The sequence below is a fragment of the Heloderma suspectum genome, chromosome 1 (genome assembly GCF_057233095.1).
Source record: "Heloderma suspectum isolate Gila_16-S chromosome 1, 16-S_ref, whole genome shotgun sequence".
NCBI classification, from domain to species: domain Eukaryota; kingdom Metazoa; phylum Chordata; class Lepidosauria; order Squamata; family Helodermatidae; genus Heloderma; species Heloderma suspectum.
Genome location: NC_139458.1, coordinates 213,314,515 through 213,340,073, shown reverse-complemented (window position 1 = coordinate 213,340,073; position 25,559 = coordinate 213,314,515). Strand labels below are relative to the sequence as shown.

The 25,559-nt window shown below is 43.4% G+C and overlaps 1 protein-coding gene across 7 annotated transcripts; it reads right to left on the bottom strand.

Annotated features, from left to right (window-relative positions):
• Window positions 1-1,735: 1,735 nt before the first annotated feature.
• Window positions 1,736-24,784, bottom strand: ZDBF2 (zinc finger DBF-type containing 2). Of its 7 annotated transcripts, none has more exons than XM_084818570.1 (8): window positions 24,533-24,608; window positions 20,820-20,910; window positions 19,909-19,960; window positions 19,307-19,358; window positions 19,075-19,126; window positions 17,627-17,726; window positions 15,930-16,057; window positions 1,742-8,747 (listed from the first exon to the last, which is right to left on the bottom strand). In XM_084818570.1, the coding sequence occupies exons 4-8, from the start codon at window positions 19,338-19,340 to the stop codon at window positions 6,008-6,010; spliced, it is 3,054 nt and encodes a 1,017-aa protein (XP_084674696.1). In that variant the 5' UTR covers window positions 19,341-19,358; window positions 19,909-19,960; window positions 20,820-20,910; window positions 24,533-24,608; the 3' UTR covers window positions 1,742-6,007. The 7 variants fall into 7 exon arrangements, with proteins under 7 accessions (XP_084674669.1, XP_084674696.1, XP_084674688.1 ...); XM_084818562.1 differs by lacking the exon at window positions 24,533-24,608 and adding an exon at window positions 23,015-23,281; XM_084818543.1 differs by lacking the exon at window positions 19,075-19,126 and having other exon boundaries at window positions 1,736-8,747; window positions 24,533-24,615.
• Between the last annotated feature and the right edge of the window lie 775 nt (window positions 24,785-25,559).

Genomic DNA, 25,559 nt, shown 5'->3' with positions numbered 1-25,559 from the left:
TGGGAACCCTGATCTAGGAATTCATTTTTTAAAAAAAGTTTCTTAATCTTCTATCCTGCCCTCTGAGTTAATTATCTTGGCTGGTCAAGAGTTACAAAACACACGACAGTGCAGAGAACTCAACTTCCAGTTACTGGACCATTCTTTGGTTTCTCCCTACCACATTTTGGTGTATTTCATCCATTCCACAACCTGGTATGTACAATCTAGTCTTAAGATGGAGTGGGCATTCTCCAATTTGAGCCCCTTCTCTTTCTCATGCGGCCGAGTCGCCATCCATCCAGATTTCGCTTGGGGCTAAACTAGATGTCAACTAGGTGTTTAACAGTATCCCCATTCTGTGTATTTTGTTTTGTTTTAAATGAAAAGCAGCTTATAGGAGGCTACAAGTTTGAGGGGAAGACTGGTGGAAATGCTGCTTAACCCTGTATTTTTCTTCCCCAGGGGAAAGAGATGCAGGTGCTCATATCTTTCCCCCTGTAAGGTGAAAGCAAGTTGGAGGGCTGAGAGGGTTTTACCCTTGAAGGCGGCCTAAAAAGAATTTTAAATAAAATAAAGAATAAAATGTTGAGTGCATAGTAGGCTGGAAAGAGTGAAGCAGCTCCATTTAATTTCTGCTCTCAAGCCTGTCACTGATTTTCATTTTAAAATCCCATTAGGAGGCCATTATACACATTTCTTCTGAACCAACTCATTCAGCCTTCACATGTCCTATGATTGTCCAAGGATGAGGACAACATCCAAATGGTATAAAGCCTTATCTCAGCCATCACTCTTCTGAACCCTTAAAATCATACAACCTGTTACAGACCTCCATAGGAATTTTGTACCTGACAGCAATGTCTACCTCTATGAGGTTGTTGTGAAGTTATTACACCCCAAAACCTATAATTTGATGTGAATGGGACATGAGATAGATGCTGTGGGAGGGTAAGCAGCAACCATTTTGGAAAATGGCATCTGCAGGCTTACACTGACTTGCTCGTGACACCTGCCTACGTTTTTTTCATTCTAAACCATGTCTTCTGCCTCATAAGGTAAAAATTGCTGTCAGGCATGAAATTCCTACAGAGGTCTGTTACAGGGTCAGGATTACATAGAGAAATTGTAAATGACAGGGACCAACACATGGGAAGGTTAGTGAAAAAAAGAAAAATGTAGAGGCCTTGCAAGGTCCTGTTGAGTTCAGCTTATAATAATTCTGCTGAGGTCCAGTGCTATTTGACGTAGAGGTATTTAAATATTTGAAGCATCCTATTACACAATGTCATTCCTGTTGCACAGCCAAATATTTAGTGGTTTACGCCAAGCTCCAAAGCTGTGACCAGTGGGTAATTTAAGACAGATCACTGTGAACGCTTGGAGAACAGGCCAGTCTCCTGGCATCATCCAGCTAGAAAAAATCATTTAAAAAAGCTAGGAATATGTCTAGTTATTTTCTAGTGTTAGCTTTCCACATAAACAACTGCTACAGTTCCTATGAGGTGTTGAGTTGTCCAGACTAATTATAATAGGGTATGTAACCCATAAGGCAAATTCTTCTCTAAGGCAGACACTACCAGCCTTCCCAACCTTGTGCCCTCCGGATGTGTTGGATGACAATTCTTACCATCCCCAGCCAACAAGGCCTGTACATCACCGAGAATTCTGGTTACTGGGCAATCTAAGAGTGAAATACAACAATTTGGAATTAAACAAACAAAAACGCACAGACACCCAAAACCAACTACACAATACCAATTTCAATTGTTATTTTATTCAAAGAAAATGTTTTTTTACCTTCTTCCAGATTTTGTGAAAGGAACAAATTAGTAGCTGTCAAATATTACAAGCAGAAGAGAAATAAAAACTTTGATTCTGCATATGCTTGCCTACTTATCAGTTGAAAATAGGGATGCTTTGAGACATTATGAGTTACAACAAACCAACTTCATATAAAGTGTGAAGTTCTGCTTACACTACAAATTAGGTACCTGCTAAAAATCCAGCCTAGTTTTATCAATCAGCATCCAGTAATTACAACTTGACATTACAGTTTGGAACAATCAATCATTTAGATGGTACCATCTATTGGAGTAGTGAAAAAAGAGCCCTCATAATTTGGCAGAATATGCAAACAATACACCATTAAAGTAAAGGTAATGGGAAGTGAAAATGAGCAAGACCAAAAAGTGCTCTATGTTACTTTTATGAATAAAGTGTGAAAGGATTAAAACAAAGATATGCAGTGGCGTAGTTAAGTAATTTCGGACTCTTGCTTTATTGGTCTTGCAGCCCCCTCCCCCTTTATAGATGGTAACATGTATTACTTTGCTTACTTCAATATAGTAAGCTAGCGCTGCTGTCTTTAGGGGTCTCCTGCTCATTTTCCTGAGCAGGGCCCTGCTGGAGCTTTGACCCAAAGTCTTGCCCTGATGGCACTACTGAACATATGAGGGTTAAGATCTCAGATTTTAATCCCGAGGGTCACATATCTTTTTCCTTTGTACCTTCATTGCAGAACAGTGACAACAGTCAATAATTGAATTAAGCAACCTCCGCCATGCTTAGGCAAGCCATTTCAGCAAGGGCAGGTCTTGGACCAATGGCAGAGCTTCAGGTGAGAGGTTTTTCAAACAGAATGGCTTATGCTAATATCCCAGGGATTCCTCTTAAAACTTTGATCCTGACATTTAACACACAATCCTCATCCAGCTTATATAAAATATTTGTCATATACGCATTTCTTTGGCAGCTCTATTCTACCTTGAAGAAAATTATTCATGTAATATTTATAGTCAAGATACGAAGGGGAGCTTCCGCATGCACACTAAAACTCCTGAGCCCACCTTTATTCCACCATATCCCCTGACAGTTGCTCCAAACAGTTGGAAGACTCTCCAGAACTGCCTCTGCTGCAACATGAGGAGCTGAAGTCTAAATCTGGGTTGCCTGATCTTCTGACTAAGCAAGCTGAAGCTACGAACTGAAGGGTGGTAGTCAGTGGCGTGAAGCCTGGTGGGGGGCAGCGAGTAGCACCTTGGAGGTCAGGAGAAAAAGCCTGGTGGGTGTGTGTGGAGGTGAATAGCAAAAATTCTCAGACTAAGAAGAAAATGGCCAGCGCTTTTGATTCCGAGCCATCGAAGTGAAATTGTACTCCTCCCACTGATGGCCCTGAGAAGGAGGCTGAAACTAAAATCTCAAAACCTGAAACCTGGCAACCCTTGAGAACTGGAGCTGAAAATCTGGCTTATCCTTAGTCAGGAAATAGGGATGACCCAGTGGCATGTGAAAGTGCTTGGGTATTTACAAACATTCTTTGGGTTCTGGCTTATTTATTCAAATTTTGAGTATGCCCTACTCAAAAGGCCTAGGCTGGATAATATAATAAGTTAAAAACATACACATAAAATCGCATAACAGATAAAATATATGAATACCCAAATCTATATCCCAAAATGTCATGGTCTCCCCAACTTTGTTTATCAAACATATACAGAGAAGATTTTTAACAGTCAAAGGGTGGGATAGATACATGTAAGAACCGTAGACTTTTGTACACACTGAACAACTTTCCCCAGACTTATACTCTAAGCCCTTTACTTTACAAAAAATTAGTGAGCATTTATTTTAAACAAAAAATATATTGTTACTAAAATTCTTCCTTAAATATAGCCATTTCCTTTTTTAAAAAAATCATTCTGGTTGAGGAACCTATTTACAAAAAAAAGATTCATGCAAATATTCAAAAAGGGTTTTAAAATTAGACAGTCCGTGCCTTGTGCATCTTGAGGTTGTAAAGAAAAATGGGAGTGTCGGAGAACAGCACAGCACATGAGTATGTAGCCTTTAGTGACAGCCCAAAACATGCCAATATACTCAACCAAAGTGTTCATAAAATCTTATGAACATGCACAACCATGTATACCTGCATTTATACACCATTTGTTAAAAATGAATTGGCACATTAGGTAGAAAATACAGTCTTATCCATAAAAATAGGCTAACTTGAAATTTGTCTGTGATAACTTATCAGAAAATGTTGCTTTAAAACATTAACTTGCCTTTGAAAAAGAAACATTTGCATTAAAATCTTTATTTATAAAGTAACTTCATTATAAAATTATCAATTCAAAAACTGTTGTTTTAAAAATCACTTTCGTATTAGAATATCAAATTACTGAGGCACTAATAATTAACATGCTAGTACAGTTCACTTGAAAACAATATCCTAACAGCCAGTGAAGTAGAACACAATGGACAGTATCCAGCTGTGTCATTCTGCTAGCGCAAATGATGTTGTGCTAGTAGAAACTAGATTCTGAACTATGTGCAAGGCAAGAATCCAACTAAAGTTCTGCTTGTGCAACCACCTGTGAAACTGCTTACTCAAGAGGTTGTACAACTTCTTTCAGGAGTGGACCATGTGCTCCACTACTGCACACTCAGCTAACACAAAGTGTGCATGTGCTTGCACAACTGAAAGATTTGGTGAAGCTCTGCTAGCAGTATTTGAACTTGTGGAATGACACTGTTAGACACTGCCCAATATAAACATTCAGTCTCATGTCAATGCCTGATTGGAAGGTCGCTGTTTTCCAAATTGAACAAATCGAACTGGATCCTAGGTAGATTATAAGATAAACTAATTCATAACATATTTAGGAATGTACCTAGTAATATGTCTCCTGGGATATGCAGTCATAAAAAAGATTCTGCATTTAAATAAACATTTAAATAAACCAATGCACTTAAATAAACCAATGCAAACAAACAATGCTTTTCAATTATTTACTTAGGTAATCCTATGATGTTACTTCTTAAATTAAGATTTGGAAATCTATTTTGACTTAAAGGTGAAGTAGCATCTTTCAGAACTTTTGTCTTAAGTAATTTTAATTTGCTTTTTTGAATTTCTTTCACAAATATTTTCACAACTATATTGTGAGCTGATAGGGAAACCAGACAACTGCTATGTACGTTTACTTTCAATGAAAGTTCAAGGGTTAGAAATATTGCTTATGTGCAGCATTCTGACTCAACTGTTGTGTGTGGCCTAAGAAGCTGTAGATCAATCTTTCTTCCAGGAGAAAAAAATGACAAACAATTATAAAAAACACATCTCTCTTTTCATCACCAACCTTGTTCTAGAATGATGGTCCTTGATGCCTTTGTTTTCATCAGCAGAGATCAAGCTGACAAGGCAGAGAGAAATAATTTCACAAATTTTTAACTTCTGTCCAAAACATATGGTGCAATCCTATGCATGTTTAATTAGAAGTACATCCCACTGTGTTAAGTGGGATTTACTTCCAGAAAACTGTGCATAGGATTGTAGCCTTAATCTCACTGATTTTCAATGATCATATAATTTCTTTAATTTCTACCAGTAACTGACTTGGATCCAAAGATCCCACTGTATGATCTGCAGTCATTTCTGCTTGTGTGCCACTGATCTCCATGTGTATTCCCTCGAAACCTGGCTCCATATGATCAGGGATTCTCCAAAGCAGGTGGAGGATGCAGAGGGCTGCAGATGATGGGAAATTGGTGATCCCTCCCCACACATGAGTAGGAATGTATTCTGCTTAAGTAGTAGGGTCTTTGGATCCAAGCCACTGTGGGGTGGCTTTTTATCAGTGTAAAAACTGAGTCTTGTGTACAAGGCAAATGTATTCACTTTTGAAAGGTAGTACTATATTTTACTAAGATATAATAATATACAGTTTTAAGTTCAGTATCTCTCTGCTTTCACAAAGTTGCATGGAAGCCTATTAAACAGAGCCTTCAGTGCTTTCAATAAACAAATGTTTCTAACTTTTACATAACAGAACAGTGCAATGTGCATCATGCCTACAGAGCAGCAACATGAACAGTTTGTAGGTGTATTAGCTTATTGTTGGACCTTGAACCTGCTCCATTTCTAGCTGTGGTGCATCAAAGGATTTAACAAAACTTAAATTTGCCCCCTTAAGCCTGTTCTTGGTTGCCTCTTTGTAGAGCAACACAAAATCCAAATCTATACCGTTCATTTCACAGTGCAAAGGAGACTCTTGTCTCCAGTCACCTCCCATGTCTTTACTTTGGAAGAAGCCCTTGCAGTGGTTCTCTGCCTCTTTTCAGGAATGCCTATGATGGCTGCAGCGTTCAAAAATGTCCTCTTGGACTTCCTTGTCACTTTTAGTTTTTTAGCATCAGGTTTTTCTTTCTTAAGGTGCTTTCCTACAGTAGCTTTCTTTGTTTGGTGCCTATGAATAGATGAAGTAGAGGATTTTAGAGTACAAGTAGGTATCTTTCTCATCCCCCCCTCCTTTTGCTGAGTTGTAGTCCTGGGAGGCTGTTTTCTACTGCCTCGCCTAACAAGACTACGCCTGACAAAGGCCGGCCCTGAAGCCTTTTTTGAAAACCCTGGTTCTCTGCTACTGCCTTTTCTCCTCTGCCACATTGTCTTTAGATTGTCTCTTTCCAAACAGTCAGACACACGTGATTTCAAAAGAGGTTTGACTTCTTTCTTATTAAATGGAGTTAATCGAAAGTCACCTTCCCACTGTGACTGGTGAGAGTTCAATGGTGACAGGACTAAATGCTTATAGGATTTCTCTGAACTATTACATACCAGACACTCAGATCTCTCTGTGGAAATAGAAGATCCATCTGTCTTATGAACTGAATTCATATCATTCTGCTTAATTGGGTCCAGCATGAAAGATGCTGATAAGCCATGGAAATCTAGTGAATTGAAAGACTTTGGCGCTAAGCATTCATGCTGTGCATCAGCTTGTTTCTTCCTGTTTGCATCAAGGTTGAGACTCCTGAATAGTTGCCGAACATGTGGGGGCTTCTTTGCCTTTTCACCAGCTATGCTTTTGGGAGGTGTTTTTAAAACTCTATTAGTCAACGGGTCATAATACTTAATAGAACTTTGTTTATATTTGTACCGCACAGAGTCTTTGCTATCTGTGGAGTTGTGGCTTCTTCTCATTTTGAGAATGTCTTCAGGTTTGCTCCTGAACTGTTTCAGCTCTGGACAAGAAAGAACATAGACCACTGTTTGGGGCTGTAAAGGGCTCATAATTTTGGTATAAGATTCAGGAAGCTTGAGGGCACACAGTCTAGTTTTCATGGTTGGTGTCTTCTCACTCTCTGCCCAAACAAGGTGAGCTTTCTGATTTGGTGATGCATAGTCCTTTCTAATGATTTTTTGTTTTACTACTGGATAGTGCATCAAGCTGGTTTGTGTGCCATGGCTAACCTTGACTACTTGGCATCTTGAGGCAAGGCGCCAAGTCCTTTTTTTAGGCATCTTCAATGTTTCTGGAATGTGTTGTTTTTCTGAGATTACACACGAATTACTGAAGTCAGAGGCACCACTTAACACATCAGTACATTCTGGAAGCCCTTTAGCTGATGCAGCTTCTGTTTTGTTAGCTGCAATTGCACTGATCCTCCCTTCATCTTTCTGCTTTTTCTTTCTTAGCCTCCTCCTTGCACAATTAGCCAAGGACTCAGTATCAAAATGGCAGCGGAAGCGACCTTCCCTGAAATCCCGCACAAGGGCTTCGATTTTCATATCATCTTCATACATAATCTGGGACCATGTCTTTCCTACAAAGGAAGGAGGCACATGGGGCAGAGCTGGAAGAACTGGTTCTTTATTATGAGCTGACACATCCTTTTCTGCTTCTGCTGCTTGCTGCATGAAGCTATTTTTAAGAATGGAACTGAGCTGGGTGCCATAGTTCTCATCTTGAAGGTTTACTTGAACCTTTTTGAGAAGTTCTAGGTTTTTAACTGTTGCCTCAGGCAAGAGTGCTCCTGACTGGGCAGCTGCATCACAATCAAAACTTACTTCTGAACCATGCACACTACTCTGGCCCAGAAGTGACAGAATATTTACACAGGAATTAGTATCTTCATCTCTGCAAGGCAACTCTTTGGGGAGTGTTTCATAGCAATATTTCAGAATGACTTCTTCAATTATTTCATCTACAGAAGTTTCAGTACTTCTACTTGACTGATTTTTCCCCCCTGATAACTGGGAAGCTGTTTGAAAAGCCAGGTTGCTGCTGGTACCCACAGGGTTGCTAGAGTTCCTGAGACAGAAGTCAGAGATCTGAGTTTCATCCTGAGGTTGTAAGTCATCTTGTTTAAAAAAAAGCTGACCTGAGATTAAAGAGTTGCCTTGATTACAGACAGGACTCTCATGTAAAAGTGACACAATTCTTGACTTGGCTGACTGCAAAACAGGGCCCAAATTTGGATTCAGTAATCCATCTTGATTGCATATGCCCTGCTTTGTTTGCGCACACATTGTATTTGAAACCAGATCTGGTTTTAGCGAATATCTAATATATTTTGCAAGTATCTGAGGAGTGGGTGGTGAGTGGCTAACAGGCAATGGATGGGGTAAGAGGTTCACAGCTGTAAATGGGGCTTCATGGCTCCTACTTTCAGTCAGAACTGCTTCTGCTGGAACAGGGTTTTTTGTACTGTTGGGGATATCCACCATTTGTTGTGAAGTTCCTAGACTGTGTTCATGTCCTCTTTCTAGCTTTCGGATAGGTGTGACTGGCACAGAAGCTTTCTTTAGTTCCTCATGTGATCTCTGGGAGATAAGGCAGCCTGACTCAGCAGTAAAGCCACTGTCAGTGCTTGGTTCTTCCCCGCTGCTTGCCATCCTCTCTTTCTCCATCGCTTCCACTGAGAGAAGAGCCTCATCCCTGGGAAGAAGCTGGGAGCTGCTGAATGGCATGTCATCATAAGTTGGTCTGGGGAAGGGGGAAAAATCCATATAAATATTGTCAGTGCACTTCACACTAAACTGGGATTTGCAACTAAGAATAAGAGCTTAAGAGTTAATAAAATGGAAAATAGCACTATAGAACAAATGGCACTATAGCTGCAAGTCAAATTGGACCACCAACAAAAGCATTCTCTTATAAACTACTCCATAATTTAAAGGTTTCAAGTTTGAAATTTGTCGACAATGTTTTGTTTAAACCCCATTAATGTAACTGTATAATGGTGGGGGAAGCGAGGAAAGTTTTGCAATCCTGCTGCATAGTAGAGATTGCAACACTATTCCCAGAACTACTCCTTGTGCCAAGAATCTCTACCTCAGTGATTACTGCTCTTTTGAGCTACTGGAGTACTGGGGAAGGATCTTTGGGGACAGCACAAATTTAAAAAAAAACTTCATTTTGACAGCCTTTGTTACAGTAGCCTCTCTTTGCTGCAGTAAAGCTTAATGTACTAATGCAGCTAACAGCTGCCTGTGACCACCGGAGCTCATTGTCATTCAGAAGAAGCAAACCACACCTGTTATGTCATTACATTATAAAATTAGAAATGCTATCTGGATAGATTTGGAATTTGTAAGCAGACTTCATTTAAATTTAAAGAAAGGCAGAATAAAAAATAAGCAACACTTAAGAACATGTGCCATCTGATCTTGGAAGCTAAGCAGGGTCAGCCCTGGTTAGTACTTGGATGGGAGACTGCCTGGGAATCAGGCTTCCTGCACTGAGCAGGGGGTTGGACTCGATGGTCTTGCAGGCTCTTCCAGCCCTATGACACTATGATACTGCTATGTATATGAATACACTATATCCAATATCATTGTATGCACATACAGAGACAGAGACTTTGAAAGTGTCAAAAAGATACCCAGCTTAGGGTGCAATCCTATCGAGATAGGCAGCCGCCTCTGAACTTGGAGGTGACTGCCTATCCAAAGCAGGGCAGGAGAAGCACAGAGGGGATCATTCCCTCCATGCTCCTCCTGCACGGCATTTTTTGCTAAACAGCTGATTGCGACTGTCTAGCCACAGGAGGGCAGAGCAGGGGAGGGGGCTGCTGTTACTACACATTGGATATGTTGTACAGGCAGTTCCACCCTCCCCGCCCTGGAACGCCCCCAGCCACGCCCCTTTTCAGACACTTCTTGTGAGCATGGAGGACGGGGCGGCTCCGAGGTCGGTTCCTGGAAAACAAATATCCTATGGCCATCTAGCGGCCATAGGATTGCTCCCTTAGGGTGCAATCCTAAATAGATAGGTGGCCAACTCCAAACTCAGAGGTGACCGCCTAGCCAAAGCAAGGCAGGAGAGGCACGGGGGGATCGTTCCCTCCACGCTTCTCCTGCCTTGCTGTTCTTCACTAGACAGCCATTTTTGGCTGTCTAGCGGCAGAGGGCCCGACCAGAAGAGGAAGCTACCATAAGACAGACTGGATGTGTTGTACGCACAGCTCCGCTTTCCCCGCCCCAGAACACCCCTTTTCAGTTGCTCCGCACTCCTCTTACGAGTGCAGAGGATGGGGCTTCTCCGTACTGCCTCCAAGGCAGCACGGACGAGAGAGGAGGTCGGTTACTGGAAAAGAGCATATCCTATGGTCATATCCTAGTGTCTAGTGGCCATAGGATTGCTCCCTTAGAGACTTAATTATATTAAGCAGTATACAAGTACTAAAAATACATAAATGAAACAGTACTCTTTGTATGGGATAATCAAGAGCAGTTTCTGGACGCTTGACACTTCTCACCTTTCAGTTTAAGCTCTTGAGAAACCAGATCAGTGTATGGAATATCAGCTTTTAAAGAGACTCTGAACAGTGCTACATATGTTCCGGTTGCATCCTGAAGTCTAAGAATCAATGCATTCTCTTTTCAAAAAGGAGAACCTCAGCAGCATGAAACAGCAATCTTCAGAAATGTCTTCCCTACCATCAATACAGCACATAACATAAAAGCATAATGGATAAAACACAAAGTAATAAAAACCCTTTTATAAATAATACATCAGGTACCAGAGCAAAACACTATTTTAGTCTGCACTCATTAGAATGACCTACTCCCTGGTTTGTGGCTGCCACATGTGAGTGAAGTGATTATAGCTATCCCAGAATAGTCAAGTGTTTATTTCACTCCAGGAGTTGATTATTAAGAAGTACCAGTGGTGACCTCATAGCTGATACCCGGATGGAATTTTGCTCAACAGACTTTGAAAGTCAAAAGAAAAGATAAATGAGATCACTGAATTCCACAAAAGGATGTGTTTGTTTAGTCTGCATCAACGTCAAGTTAGTCTCTAGACCAGTGGTCTCCAAACATTTTTGTTCACGCTCCCCTATCAGTGAAAACAGTTTGAGCACCCCCACACAATATATGTATATTTATTTATAAATTATATACATGTACTACTGTACTAAAATATTATGTACATTATAAAACATACACAAAAAATAAAAATTAAACAGAATGATAAAGATGAAATAAATAATATATTTTTTAAAAAATTATTTTACTTATTAACATACAAAAAAAGTTTTGCTCTTACTTAAAAAAATATTACTAATGTAATCTGTAAATCCACTTAACTGGATTTATAGATTACTGGATAGCACGTCATTGCTATATGCTGACTCAAGCGAGGGCACCACTGTTAACTTGCAAGGAGAGGAAAGGTGTGTTTGGCCGGTTTCTGCCTGCGCCAGAAGTACTGGGTGCCAGTCCTGCACCCACTCCTTGGCCAAACTGGTGGCTTGGCCTCAGCTGTTAACCCTTCCCACTCTCTTTGGCAGGATGGAAGCTGAGAGGCAAGTGCCTGCTTTCTTCTCAGCTTTGAAAGGAGAGTGGGAAGGGTTAAGCTCCTTCCGCAGCATGGCTACTGAAAGCATGTGCTCTCTTCTCGGCCTCAATCTGCCAAAAGAGAGTGGATAGGGCTAACCTTCTCCTGGGCAGTTAACCCTTCTCGCTCTCCTTCCCGCTTTGCTGAGTGGGAGGGGTAAATTTCTTTCCTGCTTTCCTTCAGCCACCGCTGCCACCTTCCTTGCACACAACGGCAGCTCACAGGAGCAGTGGGCGGCAGCTCACACACCCCAGTGGATCGTCTTGTGCACCCCCTGCAGTGCAGACACCCAACTTTAGAGGCCACTGCTCTAGACCAGGCCTGTGCAACTTGTGACCTACCATGCTGAATGCAGCCCATGAGCGTATTTTGTGGCGTGTGCTTGACAACTGTGGGGAAATCATGACAAGACACAGCAAGGAGCACAGGATTTTTGGCCCTGGATTCCACTACAGCCTCAGACAGAAGAAAGAGGGTATAGTATCACCATCTTTCTCCCCAGCTCAGCTTCCAGGCACCCAGCCAAGCTTCAAGAGAATCCGCTCTGGCCTGGCTGCCTCTAGCCCTTAAATACTGCTTTCATCTAACACCCACTTCCTGTTGACTGCTATCTCCTGTGAGACAAGGGAGTGTGTCTTGTTTGGAAATGTTGTCAATGTTCCTCTCCTAGCCTCATCCCTGGGACCATCTCCCCACCCCCACCTCGATTTCTGTTTTTACAATCTGAGTCAGGCAGCAAAAAATAGGAAAATAACTGAGCCCCTTATGGCTAGGTATACTTGGCTGGTGGATTGCTTTGGCGGCGTGGGACACAGGTTGTGCAGGGCCGCTCTAGACATACTGCAGTTCAATTGATTCAGTTCATTTTATGTTTGCGTATATATTTCCATTTTAGCTACCAGTTAAATAAATGGCAACTAATGCTCAAATGCCATTTCCTTCCTAAACAGGATTCCACATTTCCTTTCTCTCTAGGATGTACGTATCAAATATGCTTGGTTTAATGGGTAGACTGCAAGGTAGAGATTACAACTACCATCCTGGAAAACCCAAGATTTTAAGGTCAGGCCTATTTCTTATTTGTAATACAATAGATAATAATTAAAGTTTTGCAAGCCAAATCAGTCAAATGGCATGTGTTACATGGAACTTTTTTCAATCTCAAATTATGATTTAATATGTCTTCAGTAGCTTGCTCAAAAGTAAAAGCAATTACTCTATTACAGTGACAAGCAAAAATAAATGCAGCTGAGTCACTGCTGAACCACTTCTTTAACACCATAGCCATGTTTGGACATAGCACAATGGTTTCACTTTAGCGAACTGTTAACAAGCTTAGGCTCCTGGATGGGTTTGCATGCTCCCCCCTCCCCTCTCCTCCTCCCACCTGCCTGAGTAGTACTACAGAAGCTTTTACTTCCACTTTTAGTTAACAGGCTTCCCATGTCTTCAGAATTGGGATCTGTAGTTTAAACAAACCAGCTTCAGAAAACATGGTTTGAAACTAGCTTATTTTAAACTAACAATAGCTAATGTTAACTACAGTACGTTGCTCCAGATAACAAACTGGTTAACTACAGGTAGAACTGAAAGCTTCCAAAGTCCTGGGGAGAGTGCACAAGCCCAGCAGGATGCTAGGCTTGTACACATCTCACTAAAACACAGTTTGGCATGACATCTGAGCAAGACTCCTAAGTCTAACCTATTTCACAAGGTTGTTAAGAGAATAAATGGGGAACACCCCAACTTATACACCTTGGAGGAATGAGACAGAAATAACGGACAGTTCTTCACATTTCTTTCACTTTTGTGTGTGGTTACTGCAGCTCCATTTATATGGTGTGCTTTCCCCACTCCTACCCATCACATATTTAATTTTGGCATCCATCCCATTTGCTTCTGCAGTTCATTCTAGCTTCTTTGTACAAATATTGTATTTGTATATTTATTTATTTTCCAGCAAGGATGCAGATTCAATTCCAAATTACCAAAAAAGCTAAAGGCCTAAGACTGACTTTTGGAGCTGCATTGAACTCACTGGCACTTCTGTTTTTTGAGAAAAAAGTTTAGGAGTTTAGTTCAGCTTCCCTTAAGAAGCTGAACTATGCTGAAGTAAAATAGGGAACAGAGAAACAGCTGTTTGCCAGGCTGATGGGAGCTTGATTCTGCAGAGAGACAAGTCACATATGGGTGTCATTTTCATACTTTATATTACATAAGACATGCTCCTTATTTTGGAACATCATGGCAGACCATAATGATGATGCCATTAGTCTATTCCTATTTTACTTCGTCTTCTTAAGGGCCCTCCGTCTTACACTGCTCATGTGCCTTTTCTCAGCAGAACTGATTCTGCTGGGGCAGTGGCAGCAGGGTGTAGGGGGAGCAGATTGAGAGCACCTGTGGTGAGCCTTACATGTGGCCTCTGAGAGCCATGTGTTGGCTACTCCTGGTGCACAGGATTGCATTTTAAGCTAAACCCTTTTTTTCTAGCAACATCCAGTATTGCAAACAGCTTGGGAATTTACTTGTTAAATCACACTGATACTAAAAGGCATAGAGTATCTTGGAGAATGATGCACTGCAAACTGAATTATTTAATGTAATAACTAGTCGATCCACACTGTTCTTCAGATACATCCATATCTTCATCCACATAGTTTTCTCTGAAAGAGCAGTTTTCATTATGAAGTTTCATTCTTGCAGCTAAGTCCTGCAACTCCTTCTTGCACTGCATACACTTGACTCATTTTCCTTTTTTGCTCAGAGAAGGAATGTTTTCCAAAAAAAATTCCAGACAGGGCCTCTCTTACACCCAGAAGGTATGTCAGTTTTTCTGTTGCAAAAGTGTGGGACAATATAGGAACTGGAGGCTGTGTCTGCACTGAATAATATCGTCCCCTTTTCTTTTCAGTCCACTCCACTGTTTCTTTCTACTCTGCCTCCAATGGTCCTTTCCTATATTATCTCTCTGTCTTATCTCCTCTGCCTTGCTTGGCCCAGCTCTGCCACTACAGAAGCACAGAAAATCCTATCCAATCCTGTGTCTTTGCACATGCGACTTTAGAAACAGACAATAAAAGTCTCAAGAACTTTCAAGAAGCAAGAGTTGGGAATTAGGCTGGACAGAGCCATTTTCATGAGATGAAAAACTAAATGAATGCCGGTATTTGATAGATAACTCAGTGTGTGAATGTGGCACGAATTCATTTTTATGATACTGTAAGTGTAAGTTTAGCATTTTCATGATGAGAACTGTAATGATTTTTTTTTAAATTAGAGAAATGTAGTAATTCATTGATATTTTTTAAAAATTAAAAATCTGATTTACATTTTAAAAATCTGATTTTTCATTTTTTAAAAGTGTTCCCTCCAGATATCATCATAATTTGAAAGAATGTTTTGTCTGAGAGACTGGAAGACATCAGACAATTTATGTAGGGATGTGGGACACCTCTTGTGGGAAGAGGCCATTTTTGCTGATTCTTCCTTCCCCATGCAGCCCCCTAAAAATCTGCACCATAGGGTTGGGGGACCCTCTGGAACAGAATGGGAAATAGTGTAGGGGGCTGCATAGGGAATCACTCTCTTTCTCTAGTGGGAGCCTCCATTGGATTGCAGAGATGCACTTCTGTTCACAGGTGGGCATCTCTGGATCCAACCTATGTAAATAGAAAGCTACAGTTCTTAATACTTCCTAAGGAACTCTTAATGTCTATTATTATATTATGTCTATAAATTTAAAGGTCACCTAAGATCACCTAAGATTATTAATTTGGGAGGCATTCATACAAACTCTCACATAAACCAGCTTCATGGATACAGGCCTGATCCCTGAAGTGATTCCTATTAGTCAGTCAAACTGGGAGTTCATAAATGTTTCTCTTCTTCCAACTCCAATAGCATATCTGCATCACCTCCACACGTGCACCTTACCTCAGATTCTCAACCCATGTTTCTAGCATATTTGCAATGAACTGTATGAAGAGGATATCATATCGCAAAAGATGTGAGCTAAGTTGGCAGCAGTTTTAATATACTGCTTACCACACAATTCATGCCACAGCCTGATTGCACAATTCATGCCACAACCTGATTGCATAACCATACGATCTTGCTGATTATATTATACCACTTAGTCCAGAAATATTGGCCAAACACAATTCTCATCTTTTGAAGCCAGCCTCCAAAAGTTTCTTCCAGGTAAAGTGCCCTCTCCAGATAGCCAGGAGTGCTGCAAATTCAGTATGTTTATATTATAACACACTACGCTGTGCATATATTATAAAACAGTCAGATAAGCCACCAAACTGAATTTTCTACCTGTTGTCGTGGTATCTATAGGGATGATGCTGCAAAACATCTTGCAAGAAACGCTCCATCAGGCTAGTTGCACCCATGCGATTCCTACAGTAAGTAGCAAAATGTCTATGCTGGGGGCTGAACACATGCTATAAAGAGGAAGAAAAAGATACTTCACAATCAACTATCCAAACTTTACTGCTGTTTTCATTACAATAGTGACCACAATTAAGGAATAAGAAAAGGAAGCAGCAGAAGGCTCTTGTTACCTGAATTTCTTTCCCCTACTGAGGCCTAGGAACAGTTGCCAAATCTCAAATATTTTGCACCTTTAGGGAGGGCATCATCAACTCCCACCAACAGTTCCAGGGCACAGGGCCTTGGCTAAGAGTTCTACTGGCCACATGTGCATTCTTTTCCCCCACTTACACTGGGCAGGAGATATGGTGGAATGATGTACAGCTGTAAGCAGCCATAAGCATCTTCTTTTAAGCCCAGCCTGAGGCAATGACTTCAGTGAGAAGTAGGAAGGGGGCTAAGGAGGACATGGGTGTTTCTCCATTAAGCAAAACCTACGCAAAAACCCACATCCTTTCTGGAGCTTCCTGCTTTCGGGATTAGGAAGGTCTCCTTTACACGGAGCCACACCATGTAGTTTGAACTGAGGGAGTGCCTCCCTCCCTCCCTGGCATGTATGCAAAGGGGCGGGGGAGTCTTGTTTTCATAGCTTAACTTCTGCTGTAATGTTTTCTCACAGCCCCCAGGAAACATCTGACTTACTTCTGAGTAGACAAAATGTAAGATTGTGCTGTAACTCTGCAACCCTTGGCACACTTACATGGGAGTAAGCCACACTGAACTCAGTGGGATTTACTCTTGAGTAGACATAAGATCACCCTGTAAGTCTGCAACCCTCAGCACACTTACTTGGGAGTAAGCCCCACTGAACTTAATAGGGTGCTCTGAATCAACAGAGGACATTGCTTCTGAGCTTGTTGGGGTGGGGGATCAGATGTCTCTCACTTCATTGCAGGGAGGCATTTTACCCTCTTCTCCCGCCAATTGAGAAATGCAGAGGCAGGAGATGCAATTGGCAGGCGATTCTTGCCCTTGCTCCTGTCAAATCTCATCCTGACCACCCCCAACAATTGAAAACAAACGCCCACAGCAGGCAGACACAGTGGTTTCTTCCGCTATTGGAGAATGTCACAGGGAGGTCATGGCACTCCTGTTCCGTGGACTGGAAAAAATACCACATTTTTTGTGTTTGAGGAAAACATGAGATAGGCTGGAGGAAATGGCGGTAGACACCCTGGAGGATAACAGCGTCATCTAAAGAGCCCGCAAACTTCTGAGAGAGAGCCATTTCAATAGCAAGATAAAAGCTCCGAGTGATGAACCCCTATGTGTACCTAAAGCACTTGTTTTGATTCTATTCATTTTCTCAAACCACACTTTTCTCAAGTCACAGTTAAGCTGATAGTGACCCACAATCTGGCCATCTCTGTTACAGGTTTATCAACCACCTTCTATGGTACAAGAAGCCTACAAGTTGAAAATAAAAATGAAACTGCATACATGAAACACATTTTCCCATTCTTTATTTTCAGACTTTCAGATCCATCCCAGTAAACTAGAAACGGAACAAACCCATCAACACAGAATAGAAAGCTGAGGTACTGAGGATGTGAGTTGGAATCAAGTCCTTACTTTCATACCTGTTCAAGATTACTGTAGTGTACATGGCAACAGTTGCAGTAGCCTTGCCTGTTCTGCATAACAGGTAGCTCAGGCCCAGCTAGTTCTGGTCCTTGTATGCTTAAAATGAAAAATAAACAAATAGATATAGATATATAATTAGAGAGAGAGAGAAAGAGAAAGAAAATTAAGAGCAGTTATGGCTTGTGCATCTAAACAGAAGTAATATCAACAATAGTATCCATTCTTTCCACCATCAAATTTTAGCCCATTCATATGGGCTCACTGAATCAACCACTCCTGTCCCCTTAAAACATTATAAAACAGAAGTAGGACCTGCAACAAAGTGTTGCAGTGTGGAATGCTCCTGTTCACTGTTTCAGCCGATCAGCCATGCCCTTCTCCATGATGATCCATTATATTCCCCTCCCCCAGTTTTCTGTTTTTATCTCTGAAGTCAGTCAGCATTCCGTAGCCACTGAGCACACTCAGTTGTCACAGGGCTGTTTGGTGGGTCTCCCCCCTCTTAAGGATTTGGGCTGTTTGGGGGGTTCCGTTCCTTAGGAGTTTTCTTTCTAAAGTATTTTTGTACTTCTGCAAAACATGGGGTCTACTGAACCTGCTCATACCTCTCTCTTGTGCATGGGTCATGCTGTTTTGCCTACATACGTACGTATTTATTTATTTCTATACCGCCCAATAGCCGAAGCTCTCTGGGCTGTTCACATCAACATTCACACCTGAACACCAGAAATGTAGGGAATGGTTATTAAATAGAAAAACATCAATCATTTTCTGTGAGAAACTGTGAGTGTTCTCAGGCATACAGAATGCCTGCAACACTTAGGGCTAAGGGAGTCTGGACAAGGGCTCTTTAAATGGCTTAAGGACACAGAGAGGTGGAGGAGGTAGGGCAGAGGCAAAGGATAAAAGGCTGGATGCAGGTGAAGTGAAAAAAGGAGGAATCTGAGCAGCAGGGGGAGCAGGAGGGGGACACCAACCTGCAGGGGAAGCCAGTGGGTCTAGAGAAGCACCTTTTATTTCCCAGGGAAAGCGAAGGGGCTGAAACAGATATCTGGGGACTGGGGAAGACCTACCAGAGTAGACAGCAGCAAGGGGTCCGATACGAAGAGGATTGGATGTGGAGGGAATTGATTACTCCTCCAACCAACTTGGTGGACATTTGATCTGGCAATTACTAACAGCTTATTCCAGGAGATAGGCAATCAGTCTGATTCTACATGCATTTGCCCATATTGCCTTTTGGGTATACAGCTTGATCCAGTATGCACTTACATCATTCAGTGAGTGTGCATTCTGGTCCTGCTGATACTTACCTGCATCAATGGCAGAGGTGGGGCCTGGTCCTGCATTACCTTACCTTGCCTCAGTGACCGTCCAGCCTGGTCCTGCAAGTACTTACCAGTAGCAGCACACAGACAATCAGCCTGGTCCTGTGAGTACTTACATAGTAAAGTCAAGGGCTGGTTCTGATTCTGCAACAACTAATTTTAATGGTCCTGTGGAGTAACAAGGACCAATCAAGTTTCTAGTAGCTATATTGAAGTAGTCAATATTTTTTTAGATGGAAGTCATGGGAAATGACTCCTTCCCCTGGAGGAAGGGAATGCACTTTGAGACACCAATGTAGAACTATAAGGAATACAGCTTCACTTTGATTCCACATCTATCGAACTTACCTGTTACTGCTCTCCTGCTGTAAGGAGCCTTCATTACCTTTTCTTTCTATACCTGTGAGGGGGAAAAAGGATATACTATAGCAAGAAATCCATCAAAGAATAGTTTTGTTTCCCATATTTCATTTATTAACTGCCAGTGCAGTAAAGATACATTTCAAGCAAATGCTGATGCTTTAATTCTGTTTCTCCCACCAAATAAGGGTGCAATCCTATGGCCGCTAGACAACGTCTAGACAGCCATAGGATTTTTCGTTTTCTGAGAACTGAGCTCGGAGAGCCTGTGACTCTCCTCCCCCACTGCCTCATAGGCGGCACGGTTCGTCCGACTCCGCACTTGTAAGAGCAGCGTGGAGCAGCCAAAAAGGGGACGTTCCAGGGGGAGGGGATAGCAGAAGTGCCCCTATGACATTTCCTATGTGCCATCCAGCCTTTCCACCACCACACTTTGAGGCATCCTTACTAGACAGCCCAAATCGGCCGTCTAGCCACAAATGCAGGGTGGCTGGAGCACGGAGAAGAAGATCCCCTCTGCGCTCTGCCTGTCCTGCATTGGATAGTTGGTTGCCTCCAAGTTTGGAGGCATTGCACCCGAAGAGGCTTACCTTGTACTGAAGCAGCAGAGGCTTCATCAGCTTGTTTAGTCCGATCAAACATCTGTAAAAAAAAAAAAAAATCAAGGCAAACAAAAGCTGAACATACACCCAGGATCTTCCAAGAGAGGGTTGGTCAGAATATCAAGAACGTTGTTCCAGATTACATTAAAATTGCCTCCAAATTATTGTCAAATTTAAAATAAGATTGCATTTTAGATTAGAAAAGGGGACTGCTCTCTGCCAAGATCTATTGTTATTAAAGCTCTTCAGACTTTAGCTGCCCTGAGATATTACTGTTTTAGGGATGGCTGTCAGCAAGGAGAGATTAGGAAGAGTCAAGTAACCATTGATTTGTATTTATGTCAACATGATAGTAATGGAGGTGACTCATTAGCTGAGGTATTAACTGGTTAGAGCACCCCTGCAAGAAACAAAGTGACTCAGAAACTTGGGTTCTGAGCTTGGGAGAGGGGTAAAGTAAAGCTCAGCGAGTATACTGCTTTTAACCAATGTTCCAGCTTCAGTGCTCTAGGCCTCCAGGCCATTGTTGAACAACATACAATCTAAATAGTCCAACTTACTTAAGTATGCCATGTAAATAATATATATTGCAATGGATGGGCAATATGTCATTATAGGATCATATTAATTATTTTATATTTTTGAAAGATCCCAAATCCTGTTAGAAGGCACGGGGGGGGGGGGGGGCGTGTTCTGGTGAGAATGGCTATAATTCCTTTTTGGACACTGTCTCTGCAGGCACCATCTGTAGCTCAGTACTGGACCTGCTGCAGTCCTCTCCATTCAAGGTCGAAGCAGGGTACTACCAGATTTCACAGTAATACAAAGATGCCTCGAAACTCCCCCATCTTTGTCTGATAATGCTTTTATTGAAATTTTATGCACTTTCAAAAACCTACCCTTCTTATTGGCCTTTGCATCCACATGAAAAGCAAACTTCAAACAGTTTTTTTCTGAGCAGGACTCTCATCTGTTTTCATGCTTAACAACCTGTAAATAAATTTCAAGCCACAGATATCTTAGCACTCAAGAAACATCGTATATTCTGCAAGCAAAATCCCAATCTAAAGCTAAGTGGGTTTGAAAGCAACAGCTTTAAAACACTGGATACAACCCAATGTAGCATTTGATCATCTTGTCATTTAAATAATGGGTGGAGCAATCCTATGGCTGCTAGTCAGTGGCTAGACAACCATAGGATACCTGGTTTTCCAGGAACCAACTTCGGAGTCCGCGCCCTGAGGTCAGTTCCAGGAGAGCTGACCTTCCCCCCTTTCACACTGCCTTTTAGGCAGCCCAGAACAGCCCCGTGCTCCACAGAGGAGCATGGAGAGGCCAAAACGGGGCATTCTGGGGCAGGGAAGGCAGAAATTCCAGTACGACACATCCTATGTGTTGTCCGGCAGCCTCCTTCCCCACTCCGCCTTCCCATGGCTAGACAGCCAAAATTGGCTGTCTAGCTGCAAATGCAGGGCAGGAGAAGCACGGACGGAATGATCCCCTCCATGCTTCTCCTGCCCTACATTGGATAGGCAGTTGCTTCTGAGTTCGGAGGTGGCCGCCTATCCCCATAGGACTGCGCCCTAAATCATATAGAATAGTTGACTTGAACTCGCGCAGCAACCAACACAAAGCACTTTAAATACTAACAGCATCTCAGAAAAACATAAATATGATCTACACTTTACACGTGGAGAGAATTAGTAGCTTATAAAAGCTATGTAGTGGCAGAACTAGGCCCTTTTTTGTTGACAAAGTGATCATTAGATGTTCAGTCCACTCTTTTGTAATGGTGTTGCTATGGACATGGTTAGCCTCCTTCATTAACTGCTAAGATTCTGGATGATGGTAAGTCAGATTGCAGTTTTAAGGGTTATCATCCCAGCCAGCTCCCTACCACAGGGACCTGTATATTTTTTGCTTATGCTGTGAAGCACCATGCACATAGATAGTGCTTTATAAGTACCACCTAGACTCACTGTGCTGTACAGTACAGTCCTGTGCAAATGTGTAACTTACCATGAACTACATGGCCTCGGTCAACTAATATGATTGTCAATATAAAAAAAGTTTTTATTGTTAGAGCATTGGGGTATTACTACCAACTAAGTTTCAGCTCCTATTGTTTTGTTTTTTATAATTAATTTTTTATTGTTGTGTGCAATTAGTGTGTGAGACCAATGAAACCTTAGATATGGGGGCTGGTGGGTACACAATATTGACGGGGAAGAAATATAAATACCTATCATAACCTGGCAGTTTAAAGCATGTGTATGCCAAACCATACTTTATTAAAATACAATTCAGTTTGCACTGACAGAAAATAATACTCATTTGTTAGCTATTGTAGGAAGAATGATTTCATTTAATTTGCAGTTACATACACTGGACTAAAATTTGTCTTATTTTAAGTGTCTGCATCATTACTTGTAAACTTGACAATTACTCCTTCAGCAAAATTCCCACTGTTCCACTTCAAAAGCTATAAACATAGGCTCAATCTGAATTTGAGAGCAGAAAACCAGTCCTGCCCCAAACAGGAATGAAGTGGGGTCCAGATTTTAAGAACAAAAGGGGCAAAGGACAGGGACTTAACTCCCTGAACTTTGTTGCCTGAAGTCTTCCCCCTACCCCCAGTTGGATTCCAATAGTGGAGGGAATGGAGAGAGGATGGTTCAGCTCCTCTTACCCACATACCCTGCTTTGTCTTAAAAATAGTCCCCGTCCCCCCTGACATGATTGTGGCTGATACACCAGGGTTTAAAACAAGCAGGTCTGTTGCGGTCACACATCACTGCCAGCAATATAACTTGGTTTCACTGCTTTTGCTTTTCATGCCAAAAGGCACATTAGTTACATTCATGTATCACCACAATCAGACCCGAGTGCTTCCTCACCCCAGTCCATTTCTAAGCAAATCTGATAAAAGATGGAAACATATACATCTTAATATAGAGTAGGCCAAGGCACTGCTTTGACAAAACATGCAATGACTGTCCACATCAAATAGCACAGCCATGCATGTTTTTCAGGAAGCATGCAGTTTCAGACAGGAATTATGTCACAGAACAGGCTTATACAACTTGTAACTCACCATGCTAAATGCAGCCCACCAGAACCATCATCATTCTCCCCTCCAATTATTTCCCCCAACAGCAAATTTGGATAGTCTAGTGCCTAACACTTTGGAAAGCAAGAATGGGCCACATGATGAGGGTGGTTTCTATATCCGTAGATATGAATCTGTATATACGCAAGAAAAAAGTTTTAACCCCCCCCCCCCCATGGCATGTCAAGGACCTCTGGAATTATGTATATTTCCGAGTGAGCATTTTTGTTTTGCTTTGTTGCACTAGAATATGCCATACAAGGACCTTAAGACATACAGCTGAACCATGTTGGGTACTATTCATAACAGAAATGACTGTTTCCTAGCACCAGCGTGAGAGCCACTTCTTCCTTCGCTGTCCCCCCTTGTAACTCAGCACGCTCCGGTTCTCTTCTGCTAAAGAATGTGCCAACTCTAGTTAAACATCACCAACTGAATTTTTAAAAAGCCAGCTAACATGGGCAAGCCTTAACGTGGTCCCTTCAGGCAAGTCAAATCACCGCGTTTCTATAGGAAACGGCATACCCCCTGTATTTCATCTGATGTGACTATTTCTCCACGTGAACACAGAGCCCCAGTGGCCTCCTGCCAGTGTCTACCCACAGCATTAACCGCAGTACTGCACAAAAGGGCTGTGCGATCTCCTATGCCTCACTGGGTAGGTCAACCTGTGTCCAGGCAAAACCCCTTCACCCCGCAAACCGGAGCTCAACTGATGCCGCGATTCCCCGCGGGAAAAACACACATGCAGAAACTTGCATGTCGCGGGGCGGCTGCGCTGCAACGCGGCTCGCCAGGATGCCGGCCGCCTACGAGGCGGGGCGCGTTTTACTGTCTAGGTGCCGAGAAGCATTCAGTCCGTGAGGCTCCACTGACGTGGCGAGGCCAGGCGGGGACTGGCCCTCTTGCGGGAGAGCTGAGCCCTGCGCGAAGTGGCTCCCGCGGGGCAAATCAGAAGCAGGGGCCCTGCGATGTCCACGTGAGGGGGGCCGCGCGGGTGGCGGGGAGGAGCCCCTGGCGGGCTGGCCAGCCCAGTTACGTCCGCGCAGGCTCCCCCAGAGCCCGAGGCCCCGTGGCTTTGGGAGGGGGCGCTCTTGGCAGCGATGCTCACGAGCTGACGCACCGGGAGGGACGGGGGCGAACGACTAGGGCGGGCCGCGCAGCAATCAGAGACCATTCGGTCTTCGGGCGCTCACTCCCGTCTTTCCCCCCCGCCCCTCTTTGCCCCACGGGCAGAACCGCAACCAAGAAATTCTGGGGAGCGAAGTTTCCGAAGCGGTCGTTAAATATGTGGGGGGGGGGGGGGAGAGAGAGACACACAGACGGGGCGCGCGCGCGCTCCGGAAGCAACCAGGAGGCCCCGCCCACCCCGCGCGCGCAAGGGGGAAGCGGCGGCCTCTGCCCGACCTACGCGCCCTTCCTTTTGTTTTATCTGCGCCGACGCCTCGAGCGCCCGGGCCCCTGCTCTAACTTGCCCACCTTTTTTCTGCGCTTCTCTCTTACCTCCATGGCGCTTCCCCCCCGCGTCCTCGTCCCCATTGCAGTGCCACTCAAAGTGTCAAAAGGCCCGATCGCCGCTTCCTCTTCCGGGTTATCAAAGAGCCGACCTTTCGTGGGCTTTCCTAGAGAGGCTGGTCGCGGGCGGGGACGTCATGGTCTTCGCGGGGCGGGCGCGCGCGTTGCGGAGTTCCAGGCTTGGGAGGGGGTGGGGAGGGAGCTCCGCAGCATGAGCGACGCGCCCCGCCCCGCCCCGCCTACTGGGAACGCGTGCGCGGGAGGGGGAGAGCCCTCGCGCAAGGCGGCCCCTCCGTCAGCTGCACGGCGGGGTGGCGGGTGGGAGCCGCAGTGGCAGGAGTAGGCGCCTTGCCCCCGCCCCGCTCCCGTGGGGCCCGCCCGCCCGCAAAGCGAGCGCGGGGATGCTCAAGCGAGCAGCCGTGCCCCCCTTGCGAGCCTCCGCGCCCCCGCTGGGTGCTGCGGTTGGGGCGGGGGCCATCTGTGCCGTCGTGTAAAAGCTCAGCCCGGGGCCCTCCAGATGTGTAGAACTACCATTCCCATCATCCCCAGCCAGCATGGCCAATGGCCCAGCATATCGGGAAGGGCACCAGTTCTGCGTACTGCGTGCGCCTGTAACTGGGTAAAGAAGCAGTTATCTCCGCCAATGTAGTGATATTACCTGTTTATTCAACGCAGGAACTGGATTGGGAACTAAACTTTGCACATTTCCATAACCCGCAATAACCACCCACACCACCAGAACGCTGTTCCCTTTGAAATGCCCAATCGTTGTCTCAAGACCAAAACGCTGGTTTTGCACATAGCTGCCTCAAGCAGGATTTCCCCATGCCAGCATGTGTGAATAACATGTGCACAATGTTTGTGACCCCCAGAATCCCAATTATTCATTTTTGTAATTAAGATATAATAAGAATTAGAATGTAGTCAACACACCAGTCTAAAAGACCATATACTTCATGTCCTCACTCTTATAAGTTATTCTTCTTGAATGTGATCCTGTTCAAGTGAGCAATAA